Consider the following 22574-nt stretch of genomic DNA (forward strand, 5'->3'; position numbering starts at 1 on the left):
TTCAGGGTCCCTGGGAACATTTGGCCATTGGGTTAGTCAGTGTCCTCTGGGAAGCAGACATTTATGTTTTCATTAGGGGAAACCCCTGTATGAAAAGATGGGAGGGAGCCCGAAAAGGCTGGGGGAGCCTTCAGATGGCAAGTCAAGTCTCCCCTGGTGAAGGAGAAAGAGAAAGGAGTGGAAGCCTCCTGGTCTGCCGTATAGTCTAAGATAGACTGACCAGGGCCTTGGGGCAGCCCTTGAGCCAAGTCTCCAGTTGGTCAGCTACATGGCATGCTGTCATTGTCTGCGAACAGCTGTGGGAGGTGTGGTCTCTGTGCAGAAAGAGAGGTAGAGCTCAGAGCTTAGCAATGAATGGCTCCTTGAATGTCTGAAGGTTCATTCTAACGGCATGAGAACATTGGTGGAGTTTGGGGTTCAAGTAGATCTAAATATGAACCCTACCTTGCCCTTCCATGTCCTAGCTGTGTGGCCAAGAGCAAGATCTCTCCTCCTTGGGCTCAGCTGGTTCATCTTCTTAACAAACTCTAAGACTCAAATGAGAGTTTTAAATAGACGGGCCATAGTAGGAGTCAGACGTTAGTTTTGTCTTTTTGCTCTCCTCTTTTGATGACTAAATCCATAACAAAGTTCCCCCAAGACTTTGTAATAAATGTTATTATAAAAGAGATACTTGTTCTTAATCTATCTTGATCTTTCACAACTTTATTTACTTTACACTGAATTTTAAAAATTCATCTTACTAATATACTGACTTGTCAGAAAGTTTCAGATTAAAGCCATTTAGATTGCTGGATTTGGGGTGGGCGGAGGCAGCCTGTGCCCTTAAGCCCACATGGGGACAATAGGCCAGGACTGGATGACCGAGACCTTCCACAGCTGCCTTTCTGATTTTTACTCGGCAGGCTTCACTCACTGTGTTCCTCATCGGACCATAGAGGCAATAGAATTTAGAACACTTGGATTTGTTCTAAGGCTTCTCTCTCTACTTTCCATTTTAAAATATACTTCTATTTTTCCAAAGTCCTCTGGCTGTTTTTCAATGCATCCCATTTGGATCTTGTAGTCTGTCTGGTTTTTGCTCTTAACCCTTGTGAGAAATTTTTACTTGTGGATTCTCGGAGTCCGTTATACAAGATTCATCCTGGTGATGAATTGTTGTTTTGAACTCTTCTAAAGCTTTGATTAAGTTGACAAGCTCTCCAGAATGTTTTAAATTCTCAGGGTGCTGTAATTTTATATAGTATATTTCAGCCAAAATGTTTAAGATTACAGTTCATTTTGCTAGGGTTAATTTGTAAATGTTGACACTGACAGGGGACAGGTAGATGGCGACTAGAAGAATCCTATGTGTTTCTGACCATTTATGTGATAGATAACAGCACTACTGACATTTACCGACTGCTAACTGGATGCAAATCAGGGCATGGGAGCTGTCACTGTAACAGCTCTGTGAAGGAGAGAAGTATTATTTTGCCCATTTTAAACATTAGAAAACAAGCTTCGAGAAATTAAGACACTGACGCAGGTCACACAGCTAGTATATAGCAGGGCCAAAACATAAACTCTGGTTATTTGGCTCCAAAAACTGTATACATGAGCAGTAAATGATATTGTAGGTCATAGAGACTGAGTTAAATGAGTTCATGGGAGATCAATGATTCAGCAGTGTGAAAAACAATAGTCTCTCAAAAAAATATTTAATCTGGATTGGAGGTATTGCTAGCAGCAAATTCATGCCTGAAACCACGGGAGTAGTATAAGGGATGAGCTGAAAGAGTGCGTCAGGAGGGAGAATCAACAGAACTGAGTGATAGGTTAAGTGACCCTTGAAGTGGGTTCAAGAAGGCGCCGCTCCTGGCGTCAGTTCCGGTTGCTCACCAGCAGGGGCGCTAGACTAACGGGATGCCTGACAGTCTGTATTTCAATGGCTAACCTTACCGAAGTCTTCCTCTTGTAGAGAAAATGTTTGAGGCAGCAGAGATCCCACCAAATGACTGTCTCCATCAATTCTCCTTTCCAAATGATCATTTTATGTTTTGTTGGCAAAATTCATGTCAACGTCCTTTTCAAGAGTTTACTATCAATTTTGTGAGGTTTTTTGGTTTCTTAGTATTTTCTTATGACATGAGCAGCTTTTAAGGCATCCAGGTGCATTATTGTTTTTCGCAATAACAGTAAGTGATAGTTGTTATCATTACTGTCATGTGTTGTTCTGAGCATTTACTATCTGCCAGACACTGTACCAGGCAGTTCCTATTCATTATTTTACTAAATCTGCATCACAAGCCATATGGTAGATATTATCTTCCTCATTTTACAGACTAAAAAGCCGAGTCTCAGCAAGATTAAATAACTTTCCCTGGGATAAGCTGTAAGTAAACATTAGAGCCAGGATTTGTAATATGGTTTCTGACTCTCACCGTATCATGGGACCTCCATAAAGCAAGAAAGGAAAAGAAAATGATTGTGAAATTCAAAGCTTAGGGAAATTCATTATTTTGCAAACCACTGGTGTGGGAAAAGTATCAAATAAAATGGATAAAATGAGGTTTGGAGGTTGCCTGGAACCATTTCAAACATTTTTTTTTCCTCTCCATTAAGCAAAGATAATTTTAATAGAAGAAAAATACCACACTAAGGTTAAGAAAGGGAGTTGTTAGGCATTCAGATTTTAAACTCACATTAGGTTATTAGAGCTCTTGCTTTGATTTTCACTTAAAACATTCGGGTTATTGTGGGAGTGGGGCTAAGTGTTGGAAGGCAAGCAGAAACAACCCATACCATTTCTCCCATTCACTTGTTATTCAGCCCAGGAAAATTAATCACTTAAGGTTCTGCACTCCCAAAGAACAGGTGGTAAAGACACAACTCCTGCTCCAGAACTCAGCTGATCTGGCTGGAGCGTTGGTGTCTTGAGGACAGCATCTCATACTTTCATGCCCAGTGCTTGGTACATAGTAGGAATTTGACAAACATACTGCAAATGGAAGGAGCAAAGACTATAGTTTCAGAGGTCATCGAAAGAAATTTAAATCAAGTTACCCAGAAGATTGCCCCCTGACTCTGCCCACATAGTGGAGTTGTCTGTGAGCCTGATTCTTGCCCATAATTTTATTACTTAATAAAACTTACCATCATCATACCATGCAGCTATCACTGTTATTAGATATAGTGGGGAATTTCGATGGAAACAGCATTTTTTATCCAATTTGACAGCTTTAGGGAATTGTCATTTTATTTATTTTAACATGTAAGCAGCTGACCCTTAAGGGAAAAAATTTAAATCAGAAGATGAGGCATCAAACTATCTGATAAACATAATAAAATATGTATTTCAATCTTTTATAAAAAGGCACTTAAGGGAGAGTTGTGGGGGAGATGAAGGAAGGGGAAGAAAAAAAAAGTAACAGCAACTTACATATTCAGGAGCATCTTGAAAAAACAAAATCAACTTACACACTGTTCATTCTTTACCCCCCAAAATATAGTTCTTGAGATTCAAATAGATCCTTTTTTTCTAGAATTTTTGTGTTTAGACTTGTAATTCTCACCAGCTCTTTAAGTCGTCTCTTTTTCTCTCTTTTTCAGTATTAAGCAACCCAGTCTATTCTGGGACATCAGGGTCACATTGCATTTTATAGAGAAACAGGAATAGCAGGGCCTGGTTTCAGAGCGTGGCTGCCAAAGCTTTTAAACTTTTAAAGCTTTGCAACAATAAGCATAATTTGCCTTTTAGATAAGACACAATGGGAGGGATGGCTGATCGGGTCCTTGAAATGAGTGTTCTCCACTTCTGAGGTAACCGTTTGTCAATGTCTTTCTCAATGTGGGAGCTCAGAGAAAATAATTTAAGAGAAGCCAGTAACTGCCATGTATCCTGATTTCCTCAGACTGGTGGCTAATGATTCTAAATGGGGAGACCTCTGGGGGAGTCAGCTCCTTGTGGCTCCCGAGAGACACCTGTGTGTGCCTCCTCCCAACTCCTCGTTCTGTGAGGTCACATGAGTAGCTTGAAATCCACTGTGGTGGGAGTATGGACACCCCAGAAATAGGCAAGTGCTACAAACCAGGGCTATTGGGGTGGTGAGTAAAGGGAAGACAGAGATGCTTGGTAACATTGACCAGCACAGCACTGTACATGGGGACCCGGTGTCCCAGCATAGCGCTGTACACGAGGATCCAGTGTCCCGGCATAGCACTGTACACAGGGAACTTGTGCACTAGCATAGCACTGTACACGGGGACCCTGTGTCCCAGCATACCACTGTACACGGGGTCTCTGTGTCCCAGCATACCACTGTACACAGTGGCTCTCTAAGTACTCTCCCTTTGGGCTTTAGCCACTCAGCATTCATGCAGTAAATATTTATTGATAACCAATCATGTGCCTGGCCCAGCTTAATCCTTACCACAACCTTCTGAAGCAAAGAGTGGCTCCCAATCTCATAAATTAAGAAATCGAGGCTTAAGGAGGTCACGTCGTGACTCAGTGGCCGCATCAGAAGTCAGACCCTGATTTTCTGACCTTCAGAGCGAATCTTTTCATCCTCTTCTGCTGCAGCATACCGATCACGACATTTAATCCCCACTCACACACGTGGCCACCTGCCCCCGTGCTCAGGATGTCCCCCCACCAGCCTCCCCTCCTGCACATGGGGTTCTCTTATCCTCGCAGCGGCAAACTCACCCAAAGAACAATCCCTGAAATGAGAGGGCCCAGCTTTGTCACATGGTCCTTGAGAAATAGCTCGGCAGATGTGTTGGAGGTTAAATGGAAACATTTGGTGGATTGCAAACTATTACCGAAATGCGAGGTTTCTCTGTTATGGGTCACCTCCATTGAACCTAGGGCTTACTCATGTGCAGGGTTGGGGTGGGGGGGTGTTCACCGTTCCTGAAGAGCTCGGTTCCGTGTGTGTTGGTTGCCTCTTAGCTCACCAGACAGGCATGGATTTCATTGGCTGCTCGTTTGGACTGTGTAGTGTTGGACCAATGTCCGCTGCTTGGAATCTGGAAGTTCTGTTTTTATTGCTATTTTATTTCTTAGCCTCCAAGGGTGGGTTGGCATCAGAACTTCCTTTTCGGCCCCAGATTCTTCTCTGTCGGTCTTCCTGTTCTCAGAAAAGCTAGCATCCCAGCATTCCACTCTCCGTGTCTCCCAGTTTGTGGCGCTGAAGTTCCAGGTCTGTTGGAGACACTTACTATATCTCCATGTGATGAGGTCAGTTAGCCACTGGAATAAAGGAATCTAGAGAATGGAAGAGATCAGAGCTGGACCTAAAATTTGAGAATTGTGGCGTGTAAATTTGAAATCATAAGTCTAGGGCTACCTAGGAGACTGTAGGCAGAGAAGGAAGGGGGCTTGAGATGGAGCTCGGGGGCTGCCAGCCTCCAGAGGCCAAGGAGCAGAGGAGCCAGGAAAGGAGCCTGAGAAAGCTTCCCGGTGAGGTAGGAAGAAAACCAGGAGAACATGGAGAAGAGAAGGCAAGCCGAGAAGAGACCTGCTCTCTTTGTTCAGCCCAGAGCCCTCTGCTTCTTGGTCGTCCTGCTCTTTGAGAAATGTTCTCTGAGAGTTAGGTATGGGTTTAGCTGGGGCACTTGAGTTGGAGTCCACGTGAAGCACTGTACTCGTTTGGGATCCTAGGGAACGAAGCCTGCTTTACTTCAGCCCCAACCACTTAGGGATAGCCCAAGAGCACCACATACTGGTCTCCCCAGATGCTGGGGCCGTATCAGGACTGGGCACTTCACACTTCAGGGGGAGACTTGTCGTGGTCACTGGAGAGAAGTCACAGGAGTTGTAGGTCAGGCCTATTCAGAAAACAGAGGTGCCCCTCAGCTTCTGCATAACACAGCGACAGCTTGAGAGTTTGCAGAATGAGCACCGTCAGCCTTCCGTTTTATCCCGGTGAACATCTACTGAGGTTCTGAAATACACGTCGAGGGCAATGCCAGGGGTAGGAGGCAGTACAAAGACGAACAAGGTGTGGGTTCAGCATTGAAGAGTTTATGTAATGCACCTCTAAGGATAAGAAGATACTAAAAGGTGAAAAGTGCTAGGAGAGTTGGGACCTGAACTTAAATTGTCTTTGATTCCTGTCCAGTCGTCTATCAAAGGGGAAGGCTGTGGAGCAGCAAAGCCTCCCCAGAGTGTGTGTGAGGGGTGTGTTCCTGAGGCAGGAGTACAGGCAGGAGTGGTTCTGGCGGGAAATAGTGCCCTGCCTCCCCAGAGCCTCAGAGGCAGGTGCAGAGTGGGACCATGGGCAGATCGGACTGGCCGGTCAGGCCAGAGGGACATAGTGGCTCCTGTGCCCAGAGTGGCCAGCCAGGCTCCGAGTGCTGTGACAGCATAGCCAGAAAGTGGGTCCTAGACAGCCAGGTGAGCTGAGACCTGCCCGCAGGTATCAGAGGGCCACCGGCCAGAGGAAGTGCAGCCCTGAGAACAGAGAAATGGTGAACCACCATGAGGGAGTATGAGGGAAACGGAGTCAGCCCAGGCTGGGACAACCCATCCAAAGAGGCGACAAAGCTTGGAAGGGGAGCTTCTTCCCATCATACCCTCGGTAGAAAGCCATCAACTGTGTAGTATTTCTCATGGAAAAACAGAGCAGGTACCCCAGGCCCGAATCTACAGGAAGAGAGGGGCAGGTGAGCAGATGATGACAGAAAACTGGCGAGCAGGTTGGAGGGCTTGTCAGGGAGGGCTAAGGCTTCCTGGACTGAGGATTGTCTAGGCTGAGTTAAAGACGAGGAATCTGAGGTATTTAGGCCCCAGGGAGGGCGGCAATGCCAGCAAGGGCAAGGGCAGAGCCCTGGCAGGAGCTCCAGGGAAGGACACGTGCTACCCCCGAGCCTGCCCCGGGGTGGGGGAGGGATCCTCCAGGGGACTGAGCCTGACTGAGGAGGGCAGCGCCCGGCCTGAGGGCCACGCCCACGTCCCTGCGTCAGCCCCTACCTCCCACAAAGGAGTCTGGGAGCAACGGAAAAAAACAAGAGCTGAAAACCACCAGCAGTGAAGTTTCAAAGGAACTGCTGGATGAAGAGGGAGACAGAGTGGGGCTGAGGAGAGACAAGGCAGCATGGCAGGGGACACAAAGGCCTGCCCATTTATGTCCCTGGAGGTTGATCTGAAACACACCACAGGTGTGGCAGAGTGCCAATGCTGAACGGAAATGAGAAAGGCAAGACCCCTCGGCTTGTAGGCAACACCCGGAAATGAATCTTGGCTGCCTTAGCTGGTTCTGATGATGCCTGTTAATTGTGTTTGGTCCCTGTAACAGCCTCAGACGCGTCCCAGGGTGCATCCGTTCTGTGGTCACCCGAGGCTTAAGTGACAGATAGTACAGTCTGGCTGGAAGAGTAAACCAGGGGAAGAAAAAACACGAAGACTTCCCTGAGAATGTGGTCAGAGAGTGGGGTGTTAAGTGGGTGTAAAGTTTCAGGTGTGGTTGGCTCCAGGTGACCACAGGGTCCAGGGACTGGAAGGCAGAAATAGGAAGCTGGTCCTCCATTTCCCGGTGTGGGTGTTCCTCAAGACAACAAGAGCGTCCAGGGTGAAGAAAAGCACAGAGTCGACAGTGAGCCAAAATGGAAGTCCAGCAAAGCCTCTAACCAGACCCAGAAAGTGGACGGAGACCAGGGCTGCTGAGCGGAGGAGGGCGGGGCGCCTCCCAGCTGCCAAGGGCTCCCCGTGCTCCCGACGCTTTACTTCAAACCTCAGAGCAGAAGGGACAGGCTCTGTGTTGTTCTTTGTTTTGTCCTCTGTGCCTGCAGAGTATCTGGGGCGCTCTGTGTTCAATAAATATTGAATGAAGGAAGGCAGTGCTTTGTATCTAGGAGATGGCTTGCCTTCCCTCCGTTTCCTAGATGAGTGAGTAGATTCGGGGGGTCTGGTAGCTTGCCGGCTTCCTACAGCTAGTGAACCAAAAAGCCAGCGCATCCTATGCCCAAGCCCACGTTGCCAATCACTACGGTGTATTCGTTTTGGTGGTCCAAACAAGACAAACATTATTTGTGTGTGTGTACATATTTATGGCTACACACACATTTATTAAGAGCTTATTCTGTGCTAGGCATTATTCTAAATGATTTACTTATTTGTCACCCTCTCACGATCACCCCATAAAGTAGGTTCTGTGATGACTCCCAGTGTAAATCGAGGCAAAGGAAACACGGTGATAAGTAATGTGCCCAGACAGTCTGGTGTCAGAGACCAGGTCCTTCATCCCTGTATCTTGCTGCCTCTTGACGTGTCCGTGGATTTGTATCCATATTTACAAACAGCATGCTTTCGTTACTGCTGGTGAACTCCGTTGTTTATAAAATCCAGATTGCTCAACTCTGAGCAAGCCCTGAATTCAGTCAAGCCAAATCCAGTCCCAGCAGGGAAGGAGGGGTTGGTTGGGTTCTGCTGCTCAGCCGGCCACCCAAGAGGTGGAGTTAGAGACGTGAGATTGTGTGGACGGCCGATGACACACAGCAGCAGGTGAGAAAATGAGAAAACCCACACACAGATTGCTAGAATCTGAAAAACAGGCTCTGAGTCTTAGGAGAGGTACAACAAAGCAGTCTAGGGACACCGGCGTCTCACTGAAACTAGAAGGAAAGGTAGGAGCAGGTCGGGAGGACTCCAAGGTGGAAGTAGAATGAGACAGTCATGAGGGTGTGACAGAGGCTAATCTGTAAGTTTCAGTGAAAAGAACAATCGCTAGAGAGTGCTCCCTGGGCCTTTGTCAGACAGGGCAAAGAGCGGGCCATAGCATGTCCGAGCTGGCCAAGAATGTCTGGGAAAGGGCGAGTGGTGGGAGGCAAGTGACATGTGAATTTGCAAGGTTCAATTTTGTTCTCACACTTCATCAAGGGAGCTGCATTCCGCTTTGAATTCCCGAAGTCAGTAAACCCTAAGAGAAAAATGAACTGTTCTGTTTCAGACTTGCACACCTACTCCTGTGAAGCGCGAACCCTACAAGGGAGAAGTGGTCACAGTGAAATCTACAGAGACTAAGAAGACTCCTTAGCGGGGATCAGGACACTGCCCTCCCCCGCTGAGCTAGGTGCTGTGGTAAGAGACGGTGATCCAAGAAAGTAGTCCTTCATGACAACGTAGGAAATCAGCCTTTCTGTTTTCATAAGCCTTTGAAGAGTCCAAGGCCAAGGTCAAAGCCTTCAAAGTGACTTAAGTCTCTAGGACAGATTAGCTAAGGGGAGACTGATAAAAGACCTCTTAACGCAAAACACTCAGATGAGCCTCCAGATTGAAGAAGGCCTTGGTCTGGTTAGAGATTTATTCTCTGAGATGTTAGGAAACAGTCAGCAAAGGCTTGAAGTATCAAATATGAGCGAGAGGCAAGTAGGCCAGTAGCATGCCGAGGGACCTGTGACTGAGGAATTTGACGCATCTCAAGACAGAGATTATAATTTTGTGGCCAGAATTTATAAACTGTTCAATTGGGGCTTTATCTGAGAAAATAAATCTTTGTCTTGTAAATGCAACTTATGTTCCAGAACTTAGAATGAAAGAAAAATGAATCAAATGTTGCTTTGGGGGGTATAATTTTTCAGGAAAATTATTTGGTAGGATTTGATGTACTTGATCATACACTTCATTTTTGGAATAATATTGTAGATATGGTCAATTTGAAAAAATATTTCAGTACTTCCTCAGTTTTGTGTATTGACATCCAGATCTTTCTCTTTTTAAGCGTCTATTATCATCTTTCTTATCAATTTCCTCCCTTCCTTCCTTCCTTTTTTTCTTTTTTAATCAGTTATTTTCTGAGCCTGCACTGTAGATGTCTTTTCAGGAGTGGCTGTGCCAACACCACTGAATTTATGAAATGTACATGCTTTGCCAGTTTTACAATGTCACTCAACTCTAAATTCTTAAAATTTAATGATGTTTTCAAATGTTTCAACACATCGCAGTCTGCAAAACACTTACACAAGGGGTCGACATAATGAACAGGGGTAGGTGTTTGTGTTAATTAGGGACATTGCCAAAGGACTACATTTGTTTTTGTTTTTGTTTTTTAAGATTTTATTTATTTATTTGACAGAGAGAAAGAGATCACAAGTAGGCAGAGAGGCAGGCAGAGGGGGAGGGGGACGCAGGCTCCCCACAGAGCAGAGAGCCTGATATGGGGCTCTATCCCAGGACCCCAAGATCATGACCCCAGCAGAAGTCAGAGGCTTAACCCACTGAGCCACCCACGTGCCCCCCAAAGGACTAGTTTTACACACACCCACTTAGTAGTTGCACGTTTTCACATTAGGACAACCGAAGCTTCCCTAAACCCCGTGACTTGAAAAGTGAGGTGCTGTGACTATGTTATGTTCTCTTTATTATGGAATGTTGCCTTTAACCATGCTAGGCAGCCAAAAGTTTCAAGGTTTGTTTTTGTTTGTTTGTTTGTTTGTCATTTCCTTCCTATTGGAGTCCTTTTTCCAATCCAGGAAGGTTGTATTAAAAATTCAGAGGAAGAAAAAAAATAAAAATAAATAAATAACAATTCAGAGGAAGATTAGCAAGAAGGAGACATTCTAATGAATGCTACAACATGCTATTAACAGAATTTATAGGGTCTGGATTAGTGTTTTCTTTGATGATAGCATTTCTTGGGGGTGAGGCTTGAGTTCTGCATCTCTTCGTGAGGGAGAATGTTACACTGAGTTCCTTTTATTCTGTTCAAAGGTGAAATCAGAGAAAAGGATTCTGCTGTCCCATCTCTGTTGAGCGTCGTCAGCCCGTGGAGAAGCAGGCCTTATTTCAACTCCCCAAGATCCTTTTGAAAAAATAATCGCTCCAGGCCTCTTTGATTTCCTTTCAGAAGCAATTGCTGTCTTTCTCACTGTGACTTTGTTGCTGCGTAAGACTGAAGATATAAATGAGTATTATTGTGATGGGAAGTCGAGGTGAAAATCCATTGATGATACTTTAAAATGTCATCCTCGCTTGCGCTGGATCTCTTACTTTGAAATTTTAAAAATCACTTTCTTGTGTAAGGGTTGTTTTAACGGCTACGTTTGTTTAAAAGAGCGAACTCTGTGGTTTTACATCCAATTAGAATTAATAAACACTCAGATCTTCACTTTATATCCCATTTTCTGGGTTATGTGTATCTTCCTCTAACTTGTAGGATTGGGACTCTGGGGAGGTTGGTTTTGATTCAAAATCGTAATTTGGTATGTGACATCTGTTTCAGCAACTTCTGGAAAGCGGGTCCCTGAGCAAACCTCATGTAATTAAACTGGATACTCAACCTTAGATTATGTCTAAGGCAAATTATCCAGTCACCTAGATGAGTGCAGGACTTGGGGGAATTAAAGGGAACTAGCATGGCTGGAAGATGCTACAGTGAAACCTTCCCTCTCCGGGGCTTCCGGGTCTGTCCTGTGATCCTTCTGTGTCCGCAGAGAAGTTGGGCTTCCATGTTTTCCCCTAGGTAACTAGGTCAAGAGGAATTTTTAAAACATGGAGGAAAATCAGGGCAATTATGCTCATATTACAGATGCACTTGCCCCTGGCTTACTCCCTTAGATCAGGAGCGCATCTGCACCTTTGACCAAGGGCGATAGGAGTCCAGTTCGCTCCATTATCACTGGTTCCGAACACACAGAAGAAAGGACAGTGAACTACACCTAAAGAAGACTCACAGGTCTTCTTTTTGTCAGGTAAGAGATACTTTAAAAATTTTATTAGTATTCTCCCCTGGTTGGCTGATAGAAATTCTGCAATCAAATGTCTGAAACCTCTGAAATCATTAAATTTCTTTCTTACAGAAAAGCCAGTTCCCATCATCCTTTCCTATTCAGCTTAAATATCAGCCCTTCTCCGAGGCGTTCCCAGATCCAACATGGAAGGTCATGTTAGGTCGTGTTCCTCTTTACCAGGGCCCGGCCTACGCCCCATCACGGCACCTGTCTTATTGCGCTGTAATCACGGCTTTAGGCGTCTGTCTTCTCCAGGCGACTGAGTGCTCATTCAGAGCGTGACCTGTCTGGGTCACTGTCATTTTCCCAGCATCTAGCAGAGTGCACCTGGAAATTGATGGGCGTTCAATGCATATTTATTAATTTTTAAATAAGGGAGGAAAAGAAGGAGCTCCTGCTAAGTTCCTAAGTTGATAGAGATGAAATGAGTGAGAAGTCTGAACAAAATAGGGACGAAACTGGTGGAGTATGTGAGTGTGAGGGCACTTTAGATGCAGAACGAGGATTCGTCACCTGGTTGATAGATCCATTCTGGAGAAGGAAATAGCTATAGGATTCTGTGTCACCGAAGCCACTTGAGACAAATGTGGGGATCCCTTCCTTGCTTGTGTTAGGCTTGTCATGAATATTTTTGTAGGCACCTCATTCTAAAGAACACTATAAAACTATAGGAGGACAGGATTTAATCTATTAATACGTAATACCATGTTTTTCAGGATTGCCTTCCATATACAAAGTGAGATCCCTTTGATTGCATTTTCAAGGTCTGTGCAAAGAACAAATGGAAGGAGTAGCATTCCTTCATGGTCACCTCCCATTGCTTGCTTCCTGCAGTGGTCCGTATGACGTACTGGAAAGCAAAAAAAAATGTGGGTTCTAACACTTCCGTTTACTAACTGTGAGGTCTTTTAGTAATTTTTAAAATAAAAATTTGAGTATATATATATATATATATATATATCTCATATATCATATATCTATATATCTATCATCCCATGTAAGAAATACAACATCACCAATACAGTTGAGATGCCCTGGATTCCCCTCCACTCCCAGTCCCCTTCCTCCTCCATGGGAACCAGAGTTCTGGCTAAGTCTGGTGTTTTACTCCCATGCACATCTTTTAATACCCTTGCTACACATACACAGATCTCTAAGCATTGTGTTGTATGTAAACACATACAACATCTTACAGAATCTTACAGAAACATCATACAGTGAGTGTGCCTTGGGGTTTGGTTTTTTTGTTTGTTTGTTTGTTTGTTTTTAGTGCATCTGGTTTTGATTCCCGCCTTTTTTGCAGTCAAGGTGTTTGGGAGTTCTTTGTTTTGATCAGTCTAACTCTCATTCCATTTTATTGCCACATCACATTTCACTGCATAAAGCACACCACAATCTGTTGACCCATTTTCCTATTGATAGGCACTTAGGTTGTTTCCGTCGTCTTGTTCTATCACGCGCGATGCTGCTCTAAGCAGCACAGTCTCCTGTGCCGCAGTGAGAACTCCTCCAGGGGACGTGCCTGCCATGCAGGAGAGTGGGGCTGGTGGGTCCTAAAGTGTGCACATTCTCCCCTTAGATTCTGGAAAATTGTTCTCTAAGTGGAAAGTTTTGCTAATGGGCCTCCTGTTCACTGAGCAGTGTTGTTGATCTAAGCCTCGGTGTCTTTTAAAAGATGAGACTGGTGGTAGGATTAACCTAACACACGAGGCTGCTGGGAGCGTTAGGAAGCCCATCCTGTAGGTCTGCACAAGGTAGCTAGGATTACTGTGCGGGGGGGGGGGGGGTGGAATTGCTATAAGGCCACCCAGAGATCGCCCAAGTCTTGCCTCTGCTCTGTGCGTGGGGAAAGAAGCTCCCTGGGCTTGGGGGTGCCGGCCCCTTCCGCGGCCTCAGGAGCGTGGAAGCCTAGACTAGAAGGCAGAGTGAGAGCGGGCACCGGGTGAGAACACAGCCCCAGTCTGCAGAGGGCATGGGAGCTCCCAGCAGGTGCCCGTGAGCGGCGGCTACAGGGCTACAAGCTGAAACACGGGGATGGGTGGAGCCTGGCTCTCGAGCGCCACCTGCAGGTCTAGCGGGTGCGACTGCTCTACTATCTTCTCCCAATGTTTTCTCTCCCTTCACCTGCCCACCAGAAAGGAGAGGCATTCTGTGGGGGAAGGATCGTGGCCTTAAACTCACAACAGCTGGATTTGTTCCATTCTCTCCCTTTCCTTCTTTTTGCATAATATCTGTAGGCAAGTTTAAAAAAAAAAGCAATGAATCTATCATTTATTAAATATCTACTGCTTATAGAACCCTAAAGGAAACCCCTCGGTGTGGGCTGCCACTGTTCCCCAAAGGCACAGTGAGTGGCACACTGAGGTGCTCAGTGAATTTGTCTCAGGAATAAGAGAAGAAAACGATGGTAATGACAAAGGAAGAGGAGAGGAATATTCACGAGCGAAAATTCGCACTCCAGCAAATTATTATTTGTGTTCAGGGGTCAGGACTGCATCTCTAGCCTGTTGGGCAGTTTCTACAAATATAAATGGCCAATTTTGACCTACATTTGCCTATGTTTTATTTCAGCCTGTATGATAACCTAGTATAAAATGCTTACGTTATACATATTGTGCTAAATATTTGCGTCTGCAAATTATTCACTGTAAGCTCCTTGAGGACGGGGGCCATTTCTTAACAGCTCATGCCTCGGAAACACCAGCACGTTGATTTACACAGGGTAGACCTGGACGACGGGCTTGGTGAGTGGAAATTCATGTATCACAGCTAAGGGGATTTAGGGGAAAATGTCTGAATTTGGAAAGGCTTTCTGAAGAACAGGATTTTAAATCCTGCTTTTTGAAGGCACTCATGTCTGTCAGAAAGAGAGAGAGAAAGAGAGAAATACATTATAGAAGGGGAGCAGAAGGGCACCTGGGTGGCTCAGTGGGTTAAGCCTCTGCCTTCAGAGTCCTGGGATCGAGCCCCACATCAGGCTCCCTGCCTAAGTGGAGAGCCTGCTTCTCCCTCTCTCTCTGCCTGCCGCTCTGCCTTCTTGTGCTCTCTCTCAATCTCTCTGTCCAATAAATAAGTAAATCTTAAAAAAAAAAAAAAATGAAAGAGGAGCAGAGTACAACAAATGCACAGGAGAGCCCAGCGGCCAACCATGGAGATCGACCTGGGGCTGGCCCTGGCAGCCCCGTGGGGATCCACAGGGGTTACACGACAAGCTGCTAGAGTAGGGGAGCATCAGCGGGGCTTTTTAAAGACTGCTTTTTGCCTAAAAATAGAATGTAGTCTCCACAGGAATACAGGACCTTTGGCTTTTTCTGTAATGAATCCTATAAATATGCTCAGTAGATTCTTAACATAACACCTTATGAGGTGTCTGGCCCAGTGCTAAGCTCTGTGTAGACACCACCATTTCATGCTCCCTGCAGTCCTGTGAGGTAGATGCTATTATTAGCATCTAGATTGAACAGATGAGACAACAAAGCCTCAGGGAATTTAAGGAATTATCCAAAGGCATTCAGCTGGTCAATGGGTGACCCAGGATGGGAATCCCAGGCTAGTTGACTGCACATGACCATAATAGTGTATTCCTTAGTCAGGATTTTCAAAAGAACCCACTCCTGGATGATGTACAGTTGCCCAAACCTCATTAAAGCCAGAAAACATCATTGCTGCTAACAGTCACTAAAAGTCTACCTATTGTAGGGAGTTGATGGAAATTGGAAGGGGAGGTGAACCATGAGAGACTATGGACTCTGAAATACAATCTGAGGGTTTTGAAGGGGCGGGGGGTGGGAGGTTGGGGGAACAAGGTGGTGGGTATTAGAGAGGGCACGGATTGCATGGAGCACTGGGTGTGGTGCAAAAACAATGAATACTGTTACGCTGAAAAGAAATTTAAAAAAAAAATTACCAAACAGTTCAAAAAATAAAAAACCAAAACCAAACCAAAGCAAAACAAAAAAGTCTACCTATTAAAGCCTGATAGGGGCGCCTGGGTGGCTCAGTGGGTTAAGCCTCTGCCTTTGGCTCAAGTCATGATCTCAGGGTCCTGGGATGGAGCCCTGCATCAGGCTCTTTGCTCAGCGGGGAGTCTGCATTCCCCCCATAATGCCCCCCGCTCCACCTGCTTCTCTGCCTACTTGTGATCTCTATCAAATAAACAAATAAAAACTTAAAAAAAAAAAAGAAAGCCCAATAGACTTCGCAAGCATTAGTTTACACCATCCTCTGGCATCACTCCGAGAAGGGGACTGCGGTTGACGCCATTGTACACATGGTGAAACTGAGGTTATAACCGGTCAGACCCTAGATACGCCACAGGATGACCCGGAAGGGGGTTTCCAAGGTGTATTAAGTCTTCCGGATAAGCAGTTTCTGAACCACACCTAGGACAGGGCTGGGGTAAGGCGTAAGCGGTTAACACTAGAGGGGGCACCAAGTAAATCCCCAGTCAGCGTTGGCTACTGTTATTTCTTTGAACTTAACTGCTTTATTGTTCTCCATCGAGGGAGCATGAAGCCATCTGATGCCATTTGAGGAGCCTACAGTCTCTGAGTCACACTTCATGACCATGGTTGTTCAATACCCAAGTCACACAACTAAAGCTGAAAGATGAAACAAACCCTGGTAAAAAAAAACTCCGCAGTGAGTGATGGACTATAATCTTCCTATTTACTTTCTCGTTGGCTCGCGGACTGAGAAGTGATTACATTATTAGCCGCGAGGGGCAGGGAAGCACTCCTCTTGCCTCAGTAATTTATGAAGCCACTCGAGAAATAAACCTTGCTGTTCTCAAATTTTCTCATGAGCCAACTAAACATAACGTCTTTTGGTCTCATAAAATTTATTATTTGAGGTAATTATTGGGGCATGAGATGTCAACAATGCACAAAATTAATACAATTCTGGAATTCTTCCAAAGTCATAAATGTTTTGAAATTTTATTTTCACAACAACCAAACCTAAACTCTGGATGTTTATGCCTCAAGACGTGTATTAGAGTAGAAAGAGAGAGGGGTACTTGGGTGGCTCAGTTGGTTAAGCAGCTGCCTTTGACCCAGGTCATGATCCCAGGGTCCTGGGACTGAGGCCCCTAAGTGGGGCTCCCCGTTCAGTGGAAAGTCTGCTTCTCCCTCTCCCTATGCCTCTTGCCGTCTCTCTCTCTCTCTCTCTCTCTCTCAATCTCTCTCCAATAAATGAAGAAACAAAATCTTTAAAAATAAATTAAAATTTTTTTAGAAAGAAAAGAGAGAGCGAGCTGTTTCCCGGAAGAACTCTTCATTACATTCAAACACAGATGAGACAAACTTCACTTGGGCAGAAAATGAAAGCAGCATGGAAATTAAAGCCAGAAAGATCTTCTCATCCCACATTAGAGAGATGAGCAAACAGAGCCCCACAGGCGACATTGCCCTGGGGTCCACTCCTGGCTCATGCCCTTGGGCAACTAATATTTACTGAGTATTCATCACGTGCCAGGTATTGGCACCAGAGATAAAATTGTGAGCAAAAGCACATACGGCCCCTGTCCTGAAAAAAAAAAAGAAAAACAGAGATGGATCCAGTAATCATAAACCAGCCTAAGTCTGTCACTGTTCAAATCACGACAAAGCAGAGGTATACCAGGAAATGAGAACCTGAGGGAAAAGAGATGATGATTTGGAGACTGATCAGGGCGGGCTTCCCAGAGAGGGTGACGAAGGACCTGCGGCCTGAAGTAGGTATAACCAGGCAAAGCAGGGCAGGAAGAGTCTTCCTGCAGAGAACAGTGTGTGCGGTTGGGGGTGAGGAGGGCCAGGGCCTGGAAGGAAGAGGAAGGGAACAAAGGCTGGAGTATCTGGTGGGAGAGAGAGAGGGAGAGACAGACAGACAGACACAGAGAGGGAAGCGGGGAGTCGGGATAGCTGATGGTCATCCCACGAGCAACAGGAACCTTTGAAGGGTCTTCAGCAGAAATGCGACCTCAAGAGCTTTGAGGGGCAGACCCGGGCTGAGCTTTGGTCATGTTACAATGGAGATGCCTGTGAGCAAATCAGAGGTCTCTGGTAGAAGTCAGCTCTGCTCAGGACTATTACCAAGGAACTTCTTTCCTGGCATCTATAGCTGGTCAGTCATGCGAGAGGAAGGGCCCCTTCAGGCAATTACGAGATTCCTGGGTTTCAACAGCTCCACAGCGGCCAACGCCAAACTCGCTGTGCTAACGAAATGGGGAGGCCCATTCTCTGAGGTAGAAACCCCAGGATCTGAGCAGTACAGCAGACCCTCTAGATGTGACCCCCTGTAAAAAGACCTCAAATCTCCAATGCCTCAAGATAATCCAGAGTCCTGAGTCCCTGCTGGTGCCTCGGTTCTGTGATCTGGAAGTACACGTTATTAATACTCCTGACATCAAGCAATGAGATGGGGATGAAGTCAGAGCATTTCTTCACATCTTTTCTGAAATGAGGTGGATATAGAGAACCAAATACATTTTTCTGTGTGATATGGTGGGTGTGAAGCCCTGGCATCACTTCCAGCATGCAGAAGGCTCTGGGCCCTTCCCTGGGATGTGACTGCACCCTCCCTCCTATGCTTAACACATCACTCACTCATCTCAGAGGAAAATGATCGCTTTTGCTCTGTGCCAGGCAATGTGCTAGACTCCAGGCATACAAAATCCCCCCTTTATGAAGGAGCTGGGCTTGGTGGGGTGCGGGCATAAAAGAACTCTATTCTTCTGTGGTCTGAATTCAGTCTCTCCTCTCCCTTGGGTGACATTTCGGCAGATGCCGTAGGTCTAATGATTCTGCTTAGATACCAAGCGAACGGGAGTCTCGTTTCAGCATTAGAAAATCATGTCCAGCTGAGTGATCACAAAACTTCAGTCCAGTCTTGGATATCACTGAACTTCTGAAGCTGGGGAATCCATGGAATCTTCTCACCAGCCATGCCTGTTTTCCTCTCTCACCTGTGGCCCCTTCTCCCCACTCACCGGATGCAGTTTCTTGACCATCCCATCATCTATACGGTGGCATCAGGCAAGTCACTGAAACTCTGTGCCACAGTGTCATCAACGCTAAAATGCTGAAAGTATTTTGTCTCCCTCACAGGATCATCGGGGGCTTAATGAAAATATTTCAGTGTCTAATACATGATAAATATGCAGTGAATGTAGAAAGTACTATTATTATTATTAGTGCCTTCTCTTTGTCTATAAGTATGCTTAAGTTTCTCCTACCCTAAAAGAGATTCCTTGACCTTATTTTTGACTCAAATTATTTTGGCTCTTCTTGTCCTTCCTTCCCAGCCCGTATTTACTCCCCTGTCAATTCACTTCTCAGAACCTTGCCTTCTTGGATCCACTCACAACAACAACTGCACTTGTCCCAATGTTCACCAGTCACCAAGTCCCATGACAGCCCACTCACCCTACTAGTCGACACAAATGTTCTCTTGTTGAAACTTACATTTCCTTTGACTTCGACAACATTATAGGGATTAATTCCCTAATTAATTTAAGAAACAAGGAGCCTTAAGGAACTTGGTAAGGCTCCCATTGTTGAACCTCACCAGAAAGGAGCTCAATCATCTTTTATTCAAGTAGGGAAAATGAGGAACGGAGAACGGAGAAGAAATCAACTCCAGGCTTAACAGTGACGGGAAGGGCAAACTGAACGCCAGCCTCTGGGCACGTGGTCCAGAGCTCTACCCTGTGGCTTGAGTTATAGGAGAGAAGGTGCTGACTCTCCTTGCTGCAGAAAGCTTTGGTATTTTTGGTACTTTGGTATTTTGGTATTTTTCGACGATAGCTACCAGACACTGAACTAGGTGCCAGGACTTAACAATGAAGACCCCGAGCCTGAAGAGGAAGCAAATCAGCAGCTCCAGCACAGTGTGGGAAGGGCTGTGGCAGCCGTAGGATGCTTTCAGAGCAAAGGAAGAGGGCGCCAACCAAAGATCCTTCTGCAGCCCCTGTAACCCCTTCTCAATCTTCTCCATCTTCTATCTCTGCCTTTCTTCCTCCATCCTCCTTCTCTGCCGCAAACCTTGCGCCACACCGCAGTTCAATTCAGCCACGCCCAGGAGGAACCAAGAGCCAGATCTTTGGCTTCCCTTGTACCCCTCAAGGCAAGCAGCACCTCATTGGGCAAATTCATCGCTGTTCCCAAGTGTCCAACACAGCATGTGGCACATAGTAGGACAGAAAAGGCTTGTTGAATAAACATCTGTTACCCATAAATCATAATGAAACAATTGGTGTAATTAACAGAATATTTGGAGACTTCTTGAGGATAGAATCAACCCTTCCTTCTCAGAGACTGAGGATCCTTCTAGGTCTCGTTATGTTTGGGGGGTGGGAAGGATGGTATGTGTGTGTGGTGGGGGGAAGAGTGGGGGCAATAAATCTATGGTAAGTGCCTGCTGTGGATACATCATTCCAAGCCCCTAGGCAATTCCTGACTTGTCTGCTCTCTGAGTTTCTAAGGCATGTGGTATACAGTTCTGACAACCCTCAGCCATATATATTCTGGAAGAGTTTGGAGTTCTACTGTCCCATAGCACTGTCCCCATCAAAGTCCTTATCTTGAGAGAACCTCTGAAAGGTTTGAATTCGAGTGAACAAAATCATCAAAATCATCAGTTACACACTCTTGTGACTGCCCCTACCGGATGCGTAACAGGAGTATGTTAATGGTGATTTGTTTGCTTGAACTCACCCTTTCAGAAGATGGCTTAATAGGTATGGGATTTCTTCGGAAGGAGGATAAAAATGTTCTGAAATTAGAAAGCTGTATTGGTTGCACAACCTTATGAGTGTACAAAAAGCCACCAAATTGTGCAACTTTAAAATGGTTACAGTGGTCAATTTTATGTTGTATGTATTTACCACAATATAACACTAAAAAAAGAGCACACATAACCATTTTAAAATAATCGATTTAATATAACTGAGGGATTGGGGAGTTTCGGTGGTTGGAAAGTTGGGAGGAAAGAGAGAGAGCGGAATGAAAGGGCAGGTGTCCTAATGACACTGACATACTTTGAAGAGCTCCCACATCCTCAGCTGTCTCCCCAGAGGTAAAAAACCAAATCTTGCCAATGAGCCAAGATAATGAAATGAGCATAGATCAGGACTCAGCAATAGTCACTGCGCAAACACCATTAAAACCAGAGCTAGTTACGTTAAAATTTTTGTTATGCTAAAATTGTAACGAGCATTTTTCCGGATCAATTCATGTGTTAATTCAAAAAGCTTCTGTGCCTGGGTGGCTCAGTGGGTTAAAGCCTCTGCCTTCAGCTCAGGTCAAGATCTCAGGGTCCTGGAATAGAGCCCCGCAGAGGGCTCTCTGCTCAGCGGGGAGCCTGCTTCCTCCTCTCTGCCTGCCTCTCAGCCTACTTGTGATCTCTGTCTGTCCAATAAATAAATAAAATCTTTAAAAACAAACAAACAAACAAAACCAAAAAGCTTCTGCATCCACGCAAAAGTATGCCCCTTGCTGGCCTTGCTGTCTCTCCGGTGGTCTACACTCCGCCCACTCCCCAGGCTCTAAGTCTGTGGGTGAAAGCTCCATGTGACTTTGCTCAAGGTCATGAGACATGGCCACAGGGTCCCATGAGCTCTGAAAGGGCTCCTGAGATGGGTGTCCAGGGGCCTGTGTTCTCAGCCCTCTTCTGCCCCTTTCTAGCTATGGGCTCGGGGTAGAATCCCCCAGCCTCTCTGAGGTCCCCTAGGCCACACACGAGATAAAATCTAAAATTCTCGAAACCTAGCAGAGGCCCGGTCAGAGCGCCTTTTTAGGAGTAGGTGAAGGCCGCAGGTTGGGGAGTCAGACCACCAGCATTCACCAGCGGGAAGACCATGGATGAGACCCTTCACGGGTCTGAGCCTCAGTTTCCTCCTAGATCATGGAGGCCGCAGCACCGTGGGGAGTCTGCTGTATGGGTCAGCTAGGCCCGGGCACACACCGAGCTGGGAGGGCGGCGGCCATCGGTAAAGGAGAGCGGCTGCAGATGGTCCAGGCAGCGCCGCTTCCCTGAGTCACGCAGGCCCTGCACGGGGGATGCAGAAAAGCCAGGGGGGACCGCGCCGCCTCCCACACCGCGGGGCTCGTGCTGTCCCGGGGGTGGGGGTGGGGTGCGGCCCCCGCGGGGAGCGGCTGGGGGCGCGCGGGCGGGTGGACGCGGCGAAGCTAGCTCCCCGCTGCCCGCTCCCGGCTGCCGGCGCGCCCGAGCTTTCCAGAATCTCCGCGCGCTGGACGGCCGGCTTGGGACTCATTTACTCTCCGACTCCTCTCTGTTCTGTGTTCTGTTCTTAAGTGGTTTACAATACCCCGAGTTGCTTGACACCTTAGGGCCAATCTCGCCGTAAATAATTCTCTTGTCTTGGGAATTCTGGTAACAAGACGGCTTGCTTGCTTTCTGCAGGAACACGCCGCGCTCCCCCACCCCCTCCCACCCCCAATCAATATTGATTTACTGGCTCTGCACAGGTGTGCGGAGAGGCCGAGAGCTTGACAGCACGTTAGGGAGATGTCGAGGCAGCCCCGGGGGGGCTAAAAGCGGGCCTTTTGTGATAAAAGCGTGCCTGGGAGAGGAGTCGGAGCATCCCGCGGCTTCCCGGGAGCCCCACGGAAGCTACGTGCACGCAGTGCTGGCATTTCAAGAGTTCCCGAGAAAAGGGTTTTCATGTTGTAGGTTTTGGGTTGGTTTGGACTTTTTCCCTTTTTTGTACGCAACCAGGGGAAAATGGAGCTTCATGAAGCTTGAGGTGGGATCCTAGAATCTACAGTTACGCCACCAAATCTAAAGGGAAATGGGGAAATGAAGACGCAAGTCGCTGGTTCTGTTTGTTTAGATTCTTTGAAGGACCCCGTTTTAACACAGGA

The 22574-nt window shown here is 46.3% G+C and overlaps 1 protein-coding gene across 3 annotated transcripts in view; it reads left to right on the forward strand.

Annotated features, from left to right (window-relative positions):
- The window catches only part of DPYS (dihydropyrimidinase), an 80651-nt gene extending 69549 nt beyond the window's left edge, over positions 1 to 11102 (forward strand). For 2 of the 3 annotated variants that reach the window (XM_059165811.1, XM_059165809.1), the window contains one exon: positions 10694 to 11102. In XM_059165811.1, the coding sequence (XP_059021794.1) occupies positions 10694 to 10697 (4 nt within the window). In that variant the 3' untranslated portion in view covers positions 10698 to 11102. Of the gene's footprint in view, positions 1 to 8933; positions 9065 to 10693 lie in introns of all 3 variants that reach the window. The other variant, XM_059165808.1, reaches the window with a different exon arrangement.
- The last annotated feature ends 11472 nt before the right edge of the window (positions 11103 to 22574 follow it).

The sequence above is a fragment of the Mustela lutreola genome, chromosome 3, assembly GCF_030435805.1.
Source record: "Mustela lutreola isolate mMusLut2 chromosome 3, mMusLut2.pri, whole genome shotgun sequence".
Classification (NCBI taxonomy): domain Eukaryota; kingdom Metazoa; phylum Chordata; class Mammalia; order Carnivora; family Mustelidae; genus Mustela; species Mustela lutreola.